Source organism: Oncorhynchus masou, chromosome 11 (genome assembly GCF_036934945.1).
Source record: "Oncorhynchus masou masou isolate Uvic2021 chromosome 11, UVic_Omas_1.1, whole genome shotgun sequence".
Taxonomy (NCBI): domain Eukaryota; kingdom Metazoa; phylum Chordata; class Actinopteri; order Salmoniformes; family Salmonidae; genus Oncorhynchus; species Oncorhynchus masou.
Window position 1 is genome coordinate 14,727,839 of NC_088222.1, and position 22,280 is coordinate 14,750,118.

Consider the following 22,280-nt stretch of genomic DNA (forward strand, 5'->3'; position numbering starts at 1 on the left):
CACTGACCTAGCACACTGACCTAGCACTCTGTCCAAGCACTCTGTCCAAGCACACTGACCTAGCACTCTGACCTAGCACTCTGACCTAGCACACTGTCCAAGCACACTGTTCAAGCACACTTACCTAGCACACTGACCTAGCACACTGACCTAGCACTCTGACCTAGCACTCTGACCTAGCACTCTGACCTAGCACTCTGTCCTAGCACACTGACCTAGCACACTGTTCAAGCACACTGTTCTAGCACACTGAACTAACGCACTGTCCAAGCACACTGTCCTAGCACACTGACATAGCTCACTGACCTAGCACTCTATCCAAGCACACTGACCTAACACTCTGACCTAGCACTCTGACCTAGCACTCTGTCCAAGCACACTGTTCAAGCACACTGTTCTAGCACACTGAACTAGCACACTGTCCAAGCTCACTGACCTAGCACTCTGACCTAGCACTCTGTCCTAGCACTCTGTCCAAGCATTCTGTCCAAGCACACTGTCCAAGCACACTGTCCGAGCACACTGACCTAGCACTCTGACCTAGCACTCTGTCCTAGCACTCTGTCCAAGCATTCTGTCCAAGCACACTGTCCAAGCACACTGTCCGAGCACACTGACCTAGCACACAGTCCTAGCACTCTATCCAAGCACACTGAACTAGCACACTGAACTAGCACACTGTCCAAGCACACTGTCCAAGAACTCTGTCCAAGCACACTGACCTAGCACTCTGTCCTAGCTGTCATAGCACACTGACCTAGCTCACTGACCTAACACTCTGTCCAAGCACTCTGTCCTAGCACGCTGACCAAGCACACTGAACTAGCACACTAACCTAGCACTCTGTCCTAGCACACTGACCTAGCACACTGTTCAAGCACACTGTTCTAGCACACTGAACTAGCACACTGTCCAAGCACACTGTCCTAGCACACTGACCTAGCTCACTGACCTAGCACTCTGACCTAGCACTCTGTCAAGCACACTGACCTAGCACTCTGTCCAAGCACTCTGTCCAAGCACACTGACCTAGCACTCTGTCCAAGCACACTGACCTAGCACTCTGTCCAAGCACTCTGTCCTAGCACACTGACCTAGCACTATGTCCAAGCACACTGACCTAGCACTCTGTCCTAGCTGTCATAGCACACTGACCTAGCACTCTGTCCAAGCACACTGAACTAGCACACTGTCCAAGCACACTGTCCTAGCACACTGACCTTGCTCACTGACCTAGCACTCTGTCCAAGCTCACTGACCTAGCACTCTGTCCAAGCACTCTGTCCAAGCACACTGACCTAGCACTCTGTCCAAGCACACTGTCCAAGCACACTGTCCGAGCACACTGACCTAGCACACTGTCCTAGCACTCTGTCCAAGCTCACTGAACTAGCACACTGTCCAAGCACACTGTCCTAGCACTCTGTCCAAGCACACTGACCTAGCACTCTGTCCTAGCACTGTCCAAGCACACTGTCCTAGCACACTGTCCAAGCACACTGACCTAGCACTCTGTCCAAGCACACTGTCCTAGCACACTGACCTGTCCTAGCACACTGTCCCAGCACACTGACCTAGCACACTGTCCTAGCACACTGACCTAGCACTCTGTCCTAGCACACTGACCTAGCACACTGACCTAGCACACTGACCTAGCACTGTCCAAGCACACTGACCTAGCACACTCTGACCAGCACTCTGAGCACACTGACCTAGCACACTGTCCAAGCACACTGTCCTAGCACACTGACCTAGCACACTGACCTAGCACACTGACCTAGCACTCTGACCTAGCACTCTGACCTAGCACTCTGACCTAGCACTCTGTCCTAGCACACTGACCTAGCACACTGTTCAAGCACACTGTTCTAGCACACTGAACTAGCACACTGTCCAAGCACACTGTCCTAGCACACTGACCTAGCACTGACCTGCACTCTATCCAAGCACACTGAGCACTCTGACCTAGCACTCTGACCTAGCACTCTGTCCAAGCACACTGTTCAAGCACACTGTTCTAGCACACTGAACTAGCACACTGTCCAAGCACACTGTCCTAGCACTGACCTGCACTCTGTCCTAGCACTCTGTCCTAGCATTCTGTCCAAGCACACTGTCCAAGCATACTGTCCGAGCACACTGAACTAGCACACTGACCTAGCACTCTGTCCTAGCACACTGGCCTAGCACTCTGTCCAAGCACACTGTCCAAGCACACTGTCCGAGCACACTGACCTAGCACACAGTCCTAGCACTCTATCCAAGCACACTGAACTAGCACACTGAACTAGCACACTGTCCAAGCACACTGTCCAAGAACTCTGTCCAAGCACACTGACCTAGGACTCTGTCCTAGCTGTCATAGCACACTGACCTAGCTCACTGACCTAACACTCTGTCCAAGCACTCTGTCCTAGCACGCTGACCAAGCACACTGAACTAGCACACTAACCTAGCACTCTGTCCTAGCACACTGACCTAGCACACTGTTCAAGCACACTGTTCTAGCACACTGAACTAGCACACTGTCCAAGCACACTGTCCTAGCACACTGACCTAGCTCACTGACCTAGCACTCTGACCTAGCACTCTGTCAAGCACACTGACCTAGCACTCTGTCCAAGCACTCTGTCCAAGCACACTGACCTAGCACTCTGTCCAAGCACACTGACCTAGCACTCTGTCCAAGCACTCTGTCCTAGCACACTGACCTAGCACTATGTCCAAGCACACTGACCTAGCACTCTGTCCTAGCTGTCATAGCACACTGACCTAGCACTCTGTCCAAGCACACTGAACTAGCACACTGTCCAAGCACACTGTCCTAGCACACTGCACTGACCTAGCACTCTGTCCAAGCTCACTGACCTAGCACTCTGTCCAAGCACACTGTCCAAGCACACTAACCTAGCACTCTGTCCAAGCACACTGACATAGCACTCTGTCCTAGCACTCTGACCTAGCACTCTGTCCTAGCACACTGTCCAAGCACACTGACCTAGCACACTGACCTAGCACACTGACCTAGCACACTGTCCTAGCACACTGACCTAGCACATTGTCCTAGCACTCTGTCCTAGCACTATGTCCAAGCACACTGTCCTAGCACTCTGTCCAAGCACACTGACCTAGCACTCTGTTCAAGCTCACTGACCTAGCACACTGACCTAGCACACTGACCTAGCACTATGTCCAAGCACTCTGTCCAAGCACATTGACCTAGCACTCTGTCCTAGCACTCTGTCCAAGCACACTGACCTAGCACTCTGTCCTAGCACTCTGTCCTAGCACACTGACCTAGCACTATGTCCAAGCACTCTGTCCAAGCACACTGACCTAGCACTCTGTCCTAGCACTCTGTCCAAGCACACTGACCTAGCACACTGACCTAGCACACTGAACTAGCACACTGTCCTAGCACACTGACCTAGCACACTGACCTAGCACTCTGTCCAAGCACTCTGTCCAAGCACACTGACCTAGCACTCTGTCCAAGCACACTGACCTAGCACTATGTCCTAGCACTCTGTCCAAGCCAAGCACACTCTGTCCAAGCACTCTGTCCTAGCACACTGACCTAGCACACTGAACTAGCACACTGTCCAACACACTGACCTAGCACACTGTCCTAGCACTCTGCACTCTGTCCAAGCACACTGACCTAGCACTCTGTCCAAGCACACTGACCTAGCACTCTGTCCAGCACTCTGTCCTAGCACACTGACCTAGCACTATGTCCAAGCACTCTGTCCAAGCACACTGACCTAGCACTCTGTCCAAGCACACTGACCTAGCACACTGACCTAGCACACTGAACTAGCACTGTCCTAGCACACTGTCCTAGCACACTGTCCTAGCACTCTGTCCAAGCACTCTGTCCAAGCACCTAGCACTCTGTCCTAGCACACTGACCTAGCACACTGTCCTAGCACTCTGTCCAAGCACACTAACCTAGCACTCTGTCCAAGCACACTGACCTAGCACTCTGTCCTAGCACTGCACACTGACCTAGCACACTGACCTAGCACACTGAACTAGCACACTGTCCTAGCACACTGACCTAGCACATTGTCCTAGCACTCTGTCCTAGCACTCTGTAGCACTATGTCCAAGCACACTGTCCTAGCACTCTGTCCAAGCACACTGACCTAGCACTCTGTCCTAGCACTCTGTCCAAGCACACTAACCTAGCACTCTGTCCAAGCACACTGACCTAGCACACCGAACAAGCACACTGTCCGAGCACACTGACCTAGCACATTGTCCTAGCACTCTGTCCTAGCACTCTGTCCAAGCACACTAACCTAGCACTCTGTCCAAGCACACTGACATAGCACTCTGTCCTAGCACTCTGACCTAGCACTCTGTCCTAGCACTTTGTCCAAGCACACTGACCTAGCACACTGACCTAGCACACTGAACTAGCACACTGTCCTAGCACACTGACCTAGCACATTGTCCTAGCACTCTGTCCTAGCACTATGTCCAAGCACACTGTCCTAGCACTCTGTCCAAGCACACTGACCTAGCACTCTCTGTTCAAGCTCACTGACCTAGCACACTGACCTAGCACACTGACCTAGCACTATGTCCAAGCACTCTGTCCAAGCACATTGACCTAGCACTCTGTCCTAGCAGTCTGTCCAAGCACACTGACCTAGCACTCTGTCCTAGCACTCTGTCCTAGCACACTGACCTAGCACTATGTCCAAGCACTCTGTCCAAGCACACTGACCTAGCACTCTGTCCTAGCACTCTGTCCAAGCACACTGACCTAGCACACTGACCTAGCACACTGAACTAGCACACTGTCCTAGCACACTGACCTAGCACACTGACCTAGCACTCTGTCCAAGCACTCTGTCCAAGCACACTGACCTAGCACTCTGTCCAAGCACACTGACCTAGCACTATGTCCTAGCACTCTGTCCAAGCACACTAACCTAGCACTCTGTCCAAGCACACTGACCTAGCACACCGAACAAGCACACTGTCCGAGCACACTGACCTAGCACATTGTCCTAGCACTCTGTCCTAGCACTCTGTCCAAGTAACCTAGCACTGTCCAAGCACACTGACCTAGCACTCTGTCAAGCACACTGACTAGCACTCTGTCCTAGCACACTGACCTAGCACTCTGTCCAAGCACTCTGTCCAAGCACACTGACCTAGCACACTGACCTAGCACACTGAACAAGCACACTGTCCACACTGACCAGCACATTGTCCTAGCACTCTGTCCTAGCACTATGTCCAAGCACACTGTCCTAGCACTCTGTCCAAGCACACTGACCTAGCACTCTGTCAAGCTCACTGACCTAGCACACTGACCTAGCACACTGACCTAGCACTATGTCCAAGCACTCTGTGACCTAGCACACTGACCTAGCACTCTGTCCAAGCACACTGACCTAGCACTCTGTCCTAGCACTCTGTCCTAGCACACTGACCTAGCACTATGTCCAAGCACTCTGTCCAAGCACACTGACCTAGCACTCTGTCCTAGCACTCTGTCCAAGCACACTGACCTAGCACAACTGACCTAGCACACTGAACTAGCACACTGTCCTAGCACACTGACCTAGCACACTGACCTAGCACTCTGTCCAAGCACTCTGTCCAAGCACACTGACCTAGCACTCTGTCCTAGCACACTAACCTAGCACTATGTCCAAGCACACTGACCTAGCACACTGACCTAGCACTCTGTCCTAGCACACTGACCTAGCACACTGACCTAGCACTCTGTCCAAGCACACTGACCTAGCACACTGACCTAGCACTCTGTCCAAGCACACTGACCTAGCACACTGACCTAGCACTATGTCCAAGCACACTGTCCTAGCACTCTGTCCAAGCACACTGACCTAGCACTCTGTCCTAGCACTCTGTCCAAGCACACTGACCTAGCACACTGACCTAGCACACTGAACTAGCACACTGTCCTAGCACACTGCACGTTGTCCTAGCACTCTGTCCCTAGCACACTGTCCTAGCACTATGTCCAAGCACACTGTCCTAGCACTCTGTCCAAGCACACTGACCTAGCACTCTGTCCTAGCACTCTGTCCAAGCACACTGACCTAGCACACTGACCTAGCACACTGAACTAGCACACTGACCTAGCACACTGACCTAGCACACTGAACTAGCACACTGTCCTAGCACACTGACCACACGTTGTCCTAGCACTCTGTCCAAGCACTCTGTCCAAGCACACTGACCTAGCACTCTGTCCTAGCTGTCATAGCACACTGACCTAGCACACTGACCTAGCACACTGAACTAGCACACTGTCCTAGCACACTGACCTAGCACATTGTCCAAGCACTCTGTCCTAGCACTCTGTCCTAGCACTATGTCCAAGCACACTGTCCTAGCACTCTGTCCAAGCACACTGACCTAGCACTCTGTCCTAGCACTCTGTCCAAGCACACTAACCTAGCACTCTGTCCAAGCACACTGACCTAGCACACTGAACAAGCACACTGTCCTAGCACACTGACCTAGCACACTGTCCTAGCACATTGTCCTGTCCTAGCACTCTGTCCAAGCACACTAACCTAGCACTCTGTCCAAGCACACTGACATAGCACTCTGTCCTAGCACTCTGACCTAGCACTCTGTCCTAGCACTTTGTCCAAGCACACTGACCTAGCACACTGACCTAGCACACTGAACTAGCACACTGTCCTAGCACACTGACCTAGCACATTGTCCTAGCACTCTGTCCTAGCACTATGTCCAAGCACACTGTCCTAGCACTCTGTCCAAGCACACTGACCTAGCACTCTGTTCAGCTCACTCACTGACCTAGCACACTGACCTAGCACACTGACCTAGCACTATGTCCAAGCACTCTGTCCAAGCACACTGACCTAGCACTCTGTCCTAGCACTCTGTCCAAGCACACTGACCTAGCACTCTGTCCTAGCACTCTGTCCTAGCACACTGACCTAGCACTATGTCCAAGCACTCTGTCCAAGCACACTGACCTAGCACTCTGTCCTAGCACTCTGTCCAAGCACACTGACCTAGCACACTGACCTAGCACACTGAACTAGCACACTGTCCTAGCACACTGACCTAGCACACTGACCTAGCACTCTGTCCAAGCACTCTGTCCAAGCACACTGACCTAGCACTCTGTCCAAGCACACTGACCTAGCACTATGTCCTAGCACTCTGTCCAAGCACACTAACCTAGCACTCTGTCCAAGCACACTGACCTAGCACACCGAACAAGCACACTGTCCGAGCACACTGACCTAGCACATTGTCCTAGCACTCTGTCCTAGCACTCTGTCCAAGCACCTAACCTAGCACTCTGTCCAAGCACACTGACATAGCACTCTGTCCTAGCACTCTGACCTAGCACTCTGTCCTAGCACTCTGTCCAAGCACACTGACCTAGCACACTGACCTAGCACACTGAACAAGCACACTGTCCTAGCACACTGACCTAGCACATTGTCCTAGCACTCTGTCCTAGCACTATGTCCAAGCACACTGTCCTAGCACTCTGTCCAAGCACACTGACCTAGCACTCTGTTCAAGCTCACTGACCTAGCACACTGACCTAGCACACTGACCTAGCACTATGTCCAAGCACTCTGTCCAAGCACACTGACCTAGCACACTGACCTAGCACTCTGTCCAAGCACACTGACCTAGCACTCTGTCCTAGCACTCTGTCCTAGCACACTGACCTAGCACTATGTCCAAGCACTCTGTCCAAGCACACTGACCTAGCACTCTGTCCTAGCACTCTGTCCAAGCACACTGACCTAGCACACTGACCTAGCACACTGAACTAGCACACTGTCCTAGCACACTGACCTAGCACACTGACCTAGCACTCTGTCCAAGCACTCTGTCCAAGCACACTGACCTAGCACTCTGTCCTAGCACACTAACCTAGCACTATGTCCAAGCACACTGACCTAGCACACTGACCTAGCACTCTGTCCTAGCACTGTCCTAGCACACTAGCACACTGACCTAGCACTCTGTCCAAGCACACTGACCTAGCACACTGACCTAGCACTCTGTCCAAGCACTGACCTGACCTATGTCCAAGCACACTGACCAAGCACACTGTCCAAGCACTCTGTCCAAGCACACTGACTAGCACACTGACCTAGCACACTGAACTAGCACACTGTCCTAGCACACTGACCTGCACTCTGTCCTAGCACTCTGTCCAAGCACTGTCCTAGCACTATGTCCAAGCACACTGTCCAAGCACACTGACCTAGCTGTCCAGCACACTGACATAGCACTATGTCCAAGCACACTGACCTAGCACACTGACCTAGCACTCTGTCCAAGCACACTGACCTAGCACTATGTCCTAGCACTCTGCACTAACCTAGCACTCTGTCCAAGCACACTGACCTAGCACTCTGTCCTAGCTGTCATAGCACACTGACCTAGCACACTGACCTAGCACACTGAACTAGCACACTGTCCTAGCACACTGACCTAGCACATTGTCCTAGCACTCTGTCCTAGCACTCTGTCCTAGCACTAGCACACTGTCCTAGCACTCTGTCCAAGCACACTGACCTAGCACTCTGTCCTAGCACTCTGTCCAAGCACACTAACCTAGCACACTGTCCAAGCACACTGACCTAGCACACCGAACAAGCACACTGTCCGAGCACACTGACCTAGCACATTGTCCTAGCACTCTGTCCTAGCACTCTGTCCAAGCACACTAACCTAGCACTCTGTCCAAGCACACTGACATAGCACTCTGTCCTAGCACTCTGACCTAGCACTCTGTCCTAGCACTTTGTCCAAGCACACTGACCTAGCACACTGACCTAGCACACTGAACTAGCACACTGTCCTAGCACACTGACCTAGCACATTGTCCTAGCACTCTGTCCTAGCACTATGTCCAAGCACACTGTCCTAGCACTCTGTCCAAGCACACTGACCTAGCACTCTGTTCAAGCTCACTGACCTAGCACACTGACCTAGCACACTGACCTAGCACTATGTCCAAGCACTCTGTCCAAGCACACTGACCTAGCACTCTGTCCTAGCACTCTGTCCAAGCACACTGACCTAGCACTCTGTCCTAGCACTCTGTCCTAGCACACTGACCTAGCACTATGTCCAAGCACTCTGTCCAAGCACACTGACCTAGCACTCTGTCCTAGCACTCTGTCCAAGCACACTGACCTAGCACACTGACCTAGCACACTGAACTAGCACACTGTCCTAGCACACTGACCTAGCACACTGACCTAGCACTCTGTCCAAGCACTCTGTCCAAGCACACTGACCTAGCACTCTGTCCAAGCACACTGACCTAGCACTATGTCCTAGCACTCTGTCCAAGCACACTAACCTAGCACTCTGTCCAAGCACACTGACCTAGCACACTGAACAAGCACACTGTCCGAGCACACTGACCTAGCACATTGTCCTAGCACTCTGTCCTAGCACTCTGTCCAAGCACACTAACCTAGCACTCTGTCCAAGCACACTGACATAGCACTCTGTCCTAGCACTCTGACCTAGCACTCTGTCCTAGCACTCTGTCCAAGCACACTGACCTAGCACACTGACCTAGCACACTGAACAAGCACACTGTCCTAGCACACTGACCTAGCACATTGTCCTAGCACTCTGTCCTAGCACTATGTCCAAGCACACTGTCCTAGCACTCTGTCCAAGCACACTGACCCAAGCACTGTTCTAGCACACTCCTAGCACACTGACCTAGCACTCTGTCCAAGCACACTGACCTAGCACACTGACCACTCTGTCCAAGCACACTGACCTAGCACACTGACCTAGCACTCCAAGCACACTGACCTAGCACTAGCACACTGTCCTAGCACTCTGTCCAAGCACACTGACCTAGCACACTGACCTAGCACACTGTCCTAGCACACTGACCTAGCACACTGACCTAGCACTCTGTCCAAGCTCACTGACCTAGCACTCTGTCCAAGCACACTGTCCAAGCACACTGTCCGAGCACACTGACCTAGCACACTGTCCTAGCACTCTGTCCAAGCACACTGAACTAGCACACTGAACTAGCACACTGTCCAAGCACACTGTCCAAGCACACTGACCTAGCACTCTGTCCAAGCACACTGACCTAGCACTCTGTCCTAGCTGTCATAGCACACTGACCTAGCACTCTGTCCAAGCACACTGAACTAGCACACTGTCCAAGCACACTGTCCTAGCACACTGACCTTGCTCATTGACCTAGCACTCTGTCCAAGCTCACTGACCTAGCACTCTGTCCAAGCACTCTGTCCAAGCACACTGACCTAGCACTCTGTCCAAGCACACTGTCCAAGCACACTGTCCGAGCACACTGACCTAGCACACTGTCCTAGCACTCTGTCCAAGCACACTGACCGAGCACTCTGTCCTAGCTGTCATAGCACACTGACCTAGCTCACTGACCTAACACTCTGTCCAAGAACTCTGTCCTAGCACGCTGACCAAGCACACTGAACTAGCACACTGACCTAGCACTCTGTCCTAGCACACTGACCTAGCACACTGACCTTGCTCACTGACCTAGCACTCTGTCCAAGAACTCTGTCCTAGCACGCTGACCAAGCACACTGAACTAGCACACTGAACTAGCGCACTGCCCAAGCACACTGTCCTAGCACACTGACCTAGCTCACTGACCTAACACTCTGTCCAAGAACTCTGTCCTAGCACGCTGACCAAGCACACTGAACTAGCACACTGAACTAGCGCACTGCCCAAGCACACTGTCCTAGCACACTGACCTTGCTCACTGACCTAGCACTCTGTCCAAGCTCACTGACCTAGCACTCTGTCCAAGCACTCTGTCCAAGCACACTGACCTAGCACTCTGTCCAAGCACACTGTCCATGCACACTGTCCAAGCACACTGACCCACAGCACTCTGTCCAAGCACACTGAACTAGCACACTGAACTAGCACACTGTCCAAGCACACTAACCTCCAAGCACTCTGTCCAAGCACACTGACCTAGCACTCTGTCCTAGCTGTCATAGCACACTGTCTAGCACACTGACCTAACACTCTGTCCAAGCACTCTGTCCTAGCACGCTGTCCAAGCACACTAACCTACACTCTGTCAAACTGAACTAGCACACTGACCTAGCACTCTGTCCTAGCACACTGACCTAGCACACTGTTCAAGCACACTGTTCTAGCACACTGAACTAGCACACTGTCCAAGCACACTGTCCTAGCACACTGACCTAGCACTCTGTCCAAGCACTCTGTCCAAGCACACTGACCTAGCACTCTGACCTAGCACTCTGACCTAGCACACTGTCCAAGCACACTGTTCAAGCACACCGACCTAGCACACTGACCTAGCACACTGACCTAGCACACTGACCTAGCACTCTGACCTAGCACTCTGACCTAGCACTCTGACCTAGCACTCTGTCCTAGCACACTGACCTAGCACACTGTTCAAGCACACTGTTCTAGCACACTGAACTAGCACACTGCCCAAGCACACTGTCCTAGCACACTGACCTAGCTCACTGACCTAGCACTCTATCCAAGCACACTGACCTAACACTCTGACCTAGCACTCTGACCTAGCACACTGTCCAAGCACACTGTTCAAGCACACTGACCTAGCACACTGACCTAGCACACTGTCCAAGCACACACTGTAGCACCTAGCACACTGACCTAGCACTCTGTCCAAGCACTCTGTCCTAGCACGCTGACCAAGCACACTGTCCTAGCACACTGACCTAGCACTCTGTCCTAGCACACTGACCTAGCACACTGACCAAGCACACTGTCTAGCACACTGAACTAGCACACTGTCCAAGCACACTGCACTCTGTAGCACACTGACCTAGCACTCTGTCCAAGCACTCTGTCCAAGCACACTGACCTAGCACTCTGACCTAGCACTCTGACCTAGCACACTGTCCAAGCACACTGACCTAGCACACTACCTAGCACACTGACCTAGCACACACCTGCACTCTGACCTAGCACTCTGACCTAGCACTCTGACCTAGCACTCTGTCCTAGCACACTGACCTAGCACACTGTTCAAGCACACTGTCTAGCACACTGAACTAGCACACTGTCCAAGCACACTGTCCTAGCACACTGACATAGCACACTGACCTAGCACTATATCCAAGCACTCTGTCCAACACACTGACCTAGCACTCTGACCTAGCACTCTGTCCAAGCACACTGACCAAGCACACTGTTCTAGCACACTGAACTAGCACACTGTCCAAGCACACTGACCTAGCACTCTGACCTAGCACACTGTCCTAGCACTCTGTCCAAGCATTCTGTCCAAGCACACTGTCCAAGCACACTGTCCGAGCACACTGACCTAGCACACAGTCCTAGCACACTGATCCAAGCACACTGAACTAGCACACTGTCCTAGCACACTGTCCAAGCACACTGTCCAAGCACTCTGTCCAAGCACACTGACCTAGCACTCTGTCCTAGCTTTCATAGCACACTGACCTAGCTCACTGACCTAACACTCTGTCCAAGCACTCTGTCCTAGCACGCTGACCAAGCACACTGAACTAGCACACTAAACTAGCACTCTGTCCTAGCACACTGACCTAGCACACTGTTCAAGCACTCTGTCCTAGCACACTGAACGAGCACACTGTCCTAGCACTCTGTCCTAGCACACTGACCTAACACTCTGTCCAAGCACTCTGTCCTAGCACGCTGACCAAGCACACTGAACTAGCACACTAACCTAGCACTCTGTCCTAGCACACTGACCTAGCACACTGTTCAAGCACACTGTTCTAGCACACTGTCCAAGCACTCTGTCCAAGCACACTGACCTAGCACTCTGTCCAAGCACACTGACCTAGCACTCTGTCCAAGCACTCTGTCCTAGCACACTGACCTAGCACTATGTCCAAGCACACTGACCTAGCACTCTGTCCTAGCTGTCATAGCACACTGACCTAGCACTCTGTCCAAGCACACTGAACTAGCACACTGTCCAAGCACACTGAACTAGCACACTAACCTAGCACTCTGTCCTAGCACACTGACCTAGCACTCTGACCTAGCACTCTGACCTAGCACACTGTCCAAGCACACTGTTCAAGCACACTTACCTAGCACACTGACCTAGCACACTGACCTAGCACTCTGACCTAGCACACTGACCTAGCACTCTGTCCAAGCACTCTGACCTAGCACACTGTCCTAGCACACTGTTCAAGCACACTGTTCTAGCACACTGAACTAAGCACATTGTCCAAGCACACTGTCCTAGCACACTGACCTAGCTCACTGACCTAGCACTCTGTCCAAGCACACTGTCCACACTCTGACCTAGCACTCTGACCTAGCACTCTGTCCAAGCACACTGTCCAAGCACACTGTTCTAGCACACTGAACTAGCACACTGTCCAAGCACACTGACCTAGCACTCTGACCTAGCACTCTGTCCAAGCACTCTGTCCAAGCATTCTGTCCAAGCACACACTGTCCAAGCACACTGTCCGAGCACACTGACCTTGCTCACTGACCTAGCACTCTGTCCAAGCTCACTGACCTAGCACTCTGTCCTAGCACACTGACCTAGCACACTGTCCAAGAACTCTGTCCAAGCACACTGACCTAGCACTCTGTCCTAGCTGTCATAGCACACTGACCTAGCTCACTGACCTAACACTCTGTCCAAGCACTCTGTCCTAGCACACTGACCAAGCACACTGAACTAGCACACTGTCCTAGCACTCTGTCCTAGCACACTGAAGCACACTGTTCAAGCACTCTGTCCAAGCACACTAGCACTCTGTCCTAGCACTCTGTCCTAGCACACTGACCTAACACTCTGTCCAAGCACTCTGTCCTAGCACGCTGACCAAGCACACTGAACTAGCACACTAACCTAGCACTCTGTCCTAGCACACTGACCTAGCACACTGTTCAAGCACACTGTTCTAGCACACTGTCCAAGCACTCTGTCCAAGCACACTGACCTAGCACTCTGTCCAAGCACACTGACCTAGCACTCTGTCCAAGCACTCTGTCCTAGCACACTGACCTAGCACTATGTCCAAGCACACTGACCTAGCACTCTGTCCTAGCTGTCATAGCACACTGACCTAGCACTCTGTCCAAGCACACTGAACTAGCACACTGTCCAAGCACACTGTCCTAGCACACTGACCTTGCTCACTGACCTAGCACTCTGTCCAAGCTCACTGAACTAGCACACTGTCCAAGCACACTGTCCTAGCACACTGACCTTGCTCACTGACCTAGCACTGTCTAGCACACTGACCTAGCACTCTGTCCAAGCACTCTGTCCAAGCACACTGACCTAGCACTCTGTCCAAGCACACTGTCCAAGCACACTGTCCGAGCACACTGACCTAGCACACTGTCCTAGCACTCTGTCCAAGCACACCTAGCACACTGTCCTAGCACTCTGTCCAAGCACACTGACCTAGCACACTGACCTAGCACTCTGTCCAAGCTCACTGACCTAGCACTCATTCCAAGCACTCTGTCCAAGCACACTGACCTAGCACTCTGTCCAAGCACACTGTCCAAGCACACTGTCCGAGCACACTGACCTAGCACACTGTCCTAGCACTCTGTCCAAGCACACTGAACTAGCACACCGACCTAGCACTCTGTCCTAGCACTCTGTCCAAGCACACTGACCTAGCACTCTGTCCAAGCACACTGACCTAGCACACTGACCTAGCACTCTGTCCAAGCACACTGACCTAGCACATTGACCTCGCACTCTGTACTAGCACACTGACCTAGCACTATGTCCAAGCACACTGACCTAGCACTCTGTCCAAGCCCACTGACCTAGCACTCTGTCCTAGCACTCTGTCCAAGCACACTGACCTAGCACACTGACCTAGCACACTGAACTAGCACACTGTCCTAGCACACTGACCTAGCACATTGTCCTAGCACTCTGTCCTAGCACTCTGTCCTAGCACTCTGTCCAAGCACACTAACCTAGCACTCTGTCCAAGCACACTGACTTAGCACTCTGTCCTAGCACACTGAACTAGCACACTGTCCGAGCACACTGACCTAGCACATTGTCCTAGCACTCTGTCCTAGCACTCTGTCCAAGCACACTAACCTAGCACTCTGTCCAAGCACACTGACCTAGCACACTGAACAAGCACACTGTCCGAGCACACTGACCTAGCACATTGTCCTAGCACACTGACCTAGCACACTGACCTAGCACTCTGTCCTAGCTGTCCTAGCACACTGTCCTAGCACACTGTCCTAGCACACTGATCTAGCACACTGTCCTAGCACACTGATCTAGCACACTGACCTTGCCCTTGCTTTGAGTGAGAGGTGTCTAATGGTGCCATTCCATCTGTGAATGATCACTCACCTACAGTAACCCAGGTTACGATCACACACCTCACATTTACAGTAACCCAGGTTACGATCACACATCTCACATTTACAGTAACCCAGGTTACGATCACACACCTCACATCTACAGTAACCCAGGTTAAGATCACTGACCCCACATCTACAGTAACCCAGGTTAAGATCACTGACCCCACATCTACAGTAACCCAGGTTAAGATCACTGACCCCACATCTACAGTAACCCAGGTTAAGATCACTGACCCCACATCTACAGTAACCCAGGTTAAGATCACTGACCCCACATCTACAGTAACCCAGGTTAAGATCACTGACCCCACATCTACAGTAACCCAGGTTAAGATCACTGACCCCACATCTACAGTAACCCAGGTTAAGATCACTGACCCCACATCTACAGTAACCCAGGTTAAGATCACTGACCCCACATCTACAGTAACCCAGGTTAAGATCACTGACCCCACATCTACAGTAACCCAGGTTAAGATCACTGACCCCACATCTATAGTAACCCAGGTTAAGATCACTGACCCCACATCTACAGTAACCCAGGTTAAGATCACTGACCCCACATCTACAGTAACCCAGGTTAAGATCACTGACCCCACATCTACAGTAACCCAGGTTAAGTAACATAGGCATCTCGGCACAATTTCTCTCTCTTTCTCTCTATCTCTCTGATTTTAAGGGAGGTTTGTGTAAATTATAAGCCCAACCAAGGCTCCAATATCAACACATACTGCTAGCATATGTCTTAAAATGAAACTAGTGTCAGGAATGCATTCTATGATGTGGTTTGTTAGTATGTGTAGTATTTGTGCACTAGAAGTAACTGGAACTATCAGGTCTTGCTTTAACATGATCTTTGGGTGAAATTACAAGTGTAAACATGCCTTGAAGTGGTATGCAAGTGTGGATATTGGAACAAACACATAACTAGCCCTCGTCACTCTTATACATTGGTATCTATCTGTGTACACGTGAGAGTAACTGGAGCCATCAGGGAATTCTCTACATGAACTCTGTAAAAGAAGAAAGCTGTGGGATCGTTCATCGTTCCTCATCACAGCTGCTCCTGCTGATTGAGAAGGACTGAATTACTGTAACTGGTCCCATATGAGTTTAATAAGCCCATTCCAGCTGAATGTATGTGGATAGTTAGCTAGTTAGAGGTTGAGTCCCAAATGGCCCCCTATTCCCTATTTATGTAGTAGTGTACTGTGTAGGGAATAGGGTGACATTTAGGATACACCCAGAGGCTTACACTGTCAGGGCCTCCGTAGGAGAACTATAGGGGCCGACTGTCTCTCTCTCTCTCTCTCTCTCTCTGTCTGAGGGAACAGTACCTTTCTCTAAAGGGGGGCAGACATAGTTTACTAGCATGTAAATATGTGTTCATTGACCAATTAAGAGAGAGATCATGGTTTCACGGTGTCTTTACTGGCGGGCTGAGTGGATACTTTGGTAGGTTGTGTTCACTTAACAATCGGAGGGAGGGACTCTTTATATGAGACAAACGGTGTTAGGCTGCAGGCCTAACTGGCCTAACTGATCCCTCTTTTTGTTTCTCTTTTCTTTACATACCAATTTTATTATTACAAAATCCTGTATGTTCAATATGTTAATTTCTCTAAAAAGTTAAAAAGTATGAAATTGTCAACTTTACAGGGAGGGACACACAAGTCACGATATGATTGCAATCGGTATTGCAAGATACTGTATCTCAATGTTGAACTTGTTCAGCTAACAGGAAACCAAACTACTGTCAGGGTTGGGGTCAATTCCATTTCAATTCCAGTCCATTCCCTTCCTCAAAAGTGTGCAGTGAATTCCACTCAATGAAAAGCCGAAATCATCTAAATTAGTATAACATCCTGGAATTTAAAGCATACTCGATTATCGAGATGTCACATACCCGACGTTCTATTTTCGCATACCTAAAATACTACTACTTAGAATGCAAGAATGCAAGTATGGGTGTTCAGACATGGCCAGTGACAAGTGTTAGAGTGGATTCAAATAGACCTGGGTTCAAATAGTATTTGTTTTCTCTTTAAATACTTCGTGTTTTATTGAGCCTGGCTGGAGTGCCAGTTGGGTTGAGTTTGCTGTTTAAACTTTTGGTACTATTTCATTGATTCCATGGAACCAGGCAAGCTTAATCAAGTACAGCTAAAGTATTTGAAAGAAAACAGACACTATGTGAACCCAGGTCTTGTGGATGATAATACGAATGGACTCACCACTTCCCCTCACTGTTCTCAAACTGCTGGACTGAGTATCCAAACATGTCCTCCAGCGGACCATTGAAAGTCTCCCCATTCTTGTCATCCACGTTAAATGACAACACACACGGTAGCAACACTGCAAGAAAAGAACTGTTGTTACTACAGAGAACACAAAGACTTTTATTTGAGAAAAGATCTAGATTTAATCAAAAACGTGATTTTCATGTGCTTTATATATATATTGACACACTATGAGATTGTGAAAATAATGATAATGTCATTTTAGTGTAAGAGCTGTTTGAAAAGACCGCCTGAAATTTAAGCCTGTTTTGGTGGGATGGAGTTTTGGCATTCCATGGTGACATCACCAGGAGGTAAATTAGTTAGTAGACCAATAAAGAAAGAGAGTTCCAAACCTCTCTGCCAATAACAGCTCATTTTCAGTTTTCCCCTCCCCACTAAGACCACTCCCAGACAGTCCTAATTCTTGCTTGAGAAATTGCTCTTTGCTAAGAAGCTATTATTGTTCCTTTTTGACCATTTTAATTGAAAACAATCACAGTAAGGTACTTAAATATTACCCAAAAATGATATGATAATGAGATAAAAAAGTCATTTTGGTAAAATATTGCAGTGTCAATGATCTTCCCTCATATTTACAGAGAAGTTATTGGCAGCAGGAAAAATCTAAACCATAAATATTTACACAACATGTTACACAAACAAGAAGCATTGAAAAGTCTAAACCATAAATATTTACACAATATGTTACACAAACAAAAAGCATAAAAAAATCTATACCATAAATATTTAAACAATATGTTACACAAACAAGAAGCATTGAAAAATCTAAACCATAAATATTTAAACAATATGTTATACAAACAAGAATCATTGAAAAATCTAAACCATAAATATTTACACAATATGTTATACAAACAAGAAGCATTGAAAAATCTAAACCATAAATATTTACACAATATGTTACACAAACAAGAAGCATTGAAAAATCTAAACCATAAATATTTACACAATATGTTACACAAACAAGAAGCATTGAAAAATCTAAACCACAAATATTTACACAATATGTTACACAAACAAGAAGCATTGAAAAATCTAAACCATAAATATTTACACAATATGTTACACAAACAAGAAGCATTGAAAAATCTAAACCATAAATATTTACACAATATGTTACACAAACAAGAAGCATTGAAAAATCTAAACCATAAATATTTAAACAATATGTTATACAAACAAGAAGCATTGAAAAATCTAAACCATAAATATTTACACAATATGTTATACAAACAAGAAGGCATTGAAAAATCTAAACCATAAATATTTACACAATATGTTACACAAACAAGAAGCATTGAAAAATCTAAACCATAAATATTTACACAATATGTTATACAAACAAGAAGCATTGAAAAATCTAAACCATAAATATTTACACAATATGTTATACAAACAAGAAGCATTGAAAAATCTAAACCATAAATATTTACACAATATGTTACACAAACAAGAAGCATTGAAAAATCTAAACCATAAATATTTACACAATATGTTACACAAACAAGAAGCATTGAAAAATCTAAACCATAAATATTTACACAATATGTTACACCAACAAGAAGCATTGAAAAGTCAGCTGCAGAAATGCAGGATGAAAAACGGGTCACTTTTCCCACTTTTAGCACCATTTTCTTATTACAAGTTCTATGGGTGGTATCTTAAATGTTCCTAAACAGGGTTTTTGCTTGTGTTTTGTTGCCTTCGCACTACAAATGTAATGTTCGTCATGCCAATAACGCATTTTGAATTGACCTGTATAGAATACAGAAGGCAGTGAGATGGACATACTATAAGGAAATCATAATCATAACATTATATGACGTGTAATTTCTTTATTATTTTGGAACTTCTGTGAATGTAATGTTTATTGTTCATTTTTATTGTTTATTTCACTTGTATATTATCTACCTCACTTGCTTTGGCAATGTTAACATAGGTTTCCCATGCCAATAAAGCCCTTTGAATTGAATTGAATTGAATTGAGAGAGAGAAAGAGAGAAAGAGAGAGAGAGAAAGTGGGAGAGAGAGAAAGAGAGAGCCCTTCCTGTGTTCATAGAAGACAGAGGAATGTCATCATAGAATGCTAAGATAGTTCTGTCTGTCAGAGACCCCTCTGCGTCCTCTAACCTCTAACATCTGACCCCTTCAAGACAATGCCGTCTTCACCAGACCTCCCCAGACCGCTATTTAAGCTACTGTGAACTATGGACCGACTAAATATCTAAATATAGACTTTGAACGTCTCATTGTGCTTCCGCAACAACGACACTTTTCATTTTTAGTGTGCCATGGAATTCCTCCAAGCAATTTATTCAATTCCTGGATTTGTGAGGGGGATGCGAGGATTAGCAGAGCACTGCAACATGGGCCAAGATACTGAGTAGTAGAGGAGAGAGACAAAACACGAAGACCACAAAACACACAGAGGATGAATACTGGACACAACACAGACTTGTCTTCTAGTGACAAGGATTGAGCATCCCACAGACAAACATCACCATAAACATTTCTGTACCGATGCCTACAGTATGGAGATCAGCTGTGGGAGTACACATTCACTTTCTGCTACACTTTGAGTTGGACACGGCGCCATGCAGGAAGCCTTAACACTGGTTGATTATGTATTTGTCACAGACAAACAGAAGCAGACAGAAGAACCAGTGTACTGTACTGAGTGTCAGAGAGCAGAGCAGACATGGTTAATATGAATGGTCCACGTGCAGCCCGTTAGCCACAGGCCTTCCATTCAAAGCTCACTGTAAGACTTCCAAGCCACTTTCCATTTCCAGTGCTTCATCTACTTTGTCTGCACCATATTCTGTAGGTATTTTACAGAGACCTCTTATTAAAATGTATTAAGCTGTCTGTACACTGCAGCCACTTGGACACCACTGCCCTTTCTCCAAATGAGTCCTTCTGTTCACACCAACTCTGACCTGTCCTAAGTTTTAGACAGCAGTATGAGAGCAAGACCAGAGCAAGACCATATGCCCCTATGTGGTCATGGTAATCAGGTTCTGTTTTCTATACACCGCCTCCATGAATAACCCTACAGTACAGAACATTCCTAAGACCAGACTGGACTTGGTGAGTCATATTCAGGTTCTGTTTTCTATACACCGCCTCCTGTCCTAGTCTAGTGAGCCAGATACTTCCTCCCCAGCAATTCCTTTGTAAACAATTAGCTTGGGGACGAGGTTACTTCTGTCCAGTCCTGAGTTTGAATCCACTAACCAGTATGTGTCTGGGACCAGAGTATGAATGCATCTATGTCCCCGAGACCAGACTGGATGGACGTGCTCCCGAGTGGTGCAGCAGTCTAAGGCACTGCATCTCAGTGCAAGAGGTGACACTACAGTCCCTGGTTTGAATCCAGGCTGAATCACATCCGGACGTGATTGGGAGTCCCATAGGGCGGTGCACAACTGGACCAGTGTCGTTCGGGGTAGGCCGGCATTGTAAATAAGAATTTGTTCTTAACTAACTTGCCTAGTTAAATAAATGTTACCCTTTGTTTTCTTAGGGAGCAACTGTTTTTCTAGGGAGATGTTCATTGCAGCATCTCTGTCCTGTCCTGACTTTAAATGTGTCCGTGAGCATCAGCACGGATATCATGGCTGGTTATTATCAGCCTCTGTTGTCTTTGGGAGCATCTACTTCGTTTTGGGGTGCTAGATAAACATGATGAGCTTCCTCTGCAATCTCCGATGTGGCTTGTAAACAGGAGCCATAGTTGTGTCCCGAACGGCACCCTACTCCCTTTGTAGTGCACTATACAGAGTCCATAAAGATCTGGCCAAACGTAGTGCACTAAATAGGGAATAGGGTGCCATATGGGACGCAGGCACAGACATGGCCAGAGACACAGATATACCCTGAGGTGCCTCCCAGAACAGTCAATCTCAGATCCATCGTCTGGACACTGAGAACAGGATGGAGAAGTAAGTCATTACACATCCCATAATGAAATAATACACTAATGCATGTAACAGGGTGATAGGGCCACACAGTGATAATGCATGTTACAGGGTGATAGGGCCAAACGGCGGTAATGCATTTTACAGGGTGATAGGGCCACACAGTGATAATGCATGTTACAGGGTGATAGGGCCAAACGGTGGTAATGCATTTTACAGGGTGATAGGGCCACGGGGTGGTAATGCATGTAATAGGGTGATAGGGCCACTCAGTGGTAATGCATGTTACAGGGTGATAGGGCCACATGGTGGTAATGCATGTTACAGGGTGATAGGGCCACACAGTGATAATGCATGTAACAGGTTGATAGGGCCACATGGTGGTAATGCATGTAACAGGGTGATAGGACCACAGGGTGGTAATGCATGTAACAGGGTGATAGGGCCAAACGGTCGTAATGCATGTAACAGGGTGATAGGGCCACACTGTGGTAATGCATGTAACAGAGTGATCGGGGCACACGGTGGTCATGCATATTACAGGGTGATAGGGCCACTCGGTGGTAATGCATGTTACAGGGTGATAGGGCCTAACAGCCTAGTGCTACCCCCAGACACACAAACACATCTGAACCAAATGAAAGACACACAC

At 48.6% G+C, this 22,280-nt stretch overlaps 1 protein-coding gene across 2 annotated transcripts in view; it reads right to left on the minus strand.

Annotated features, from left to right (window-relative positions):
- The window catches only part of itga1 (integrin, alpha 1), a 95,679-nt gene that overhangs the window by 50,842 nt on the left and 22,557 nt on the right, over window positions 1–22,280 (minus strand). For both annotated transcript variants that reach the window (XM_064977484.1, XM_064977483.1), the window contains exon 2: window positions 17,640–17,760. In XM_064977484.1, the coding sequence (XP_064833556.1) occupies window positions 17,640–17,760 (121 nt within the window). The remainder of the gene's footprint in view (window positions 1–17,639; window positions 17,761–22,280) is intronic.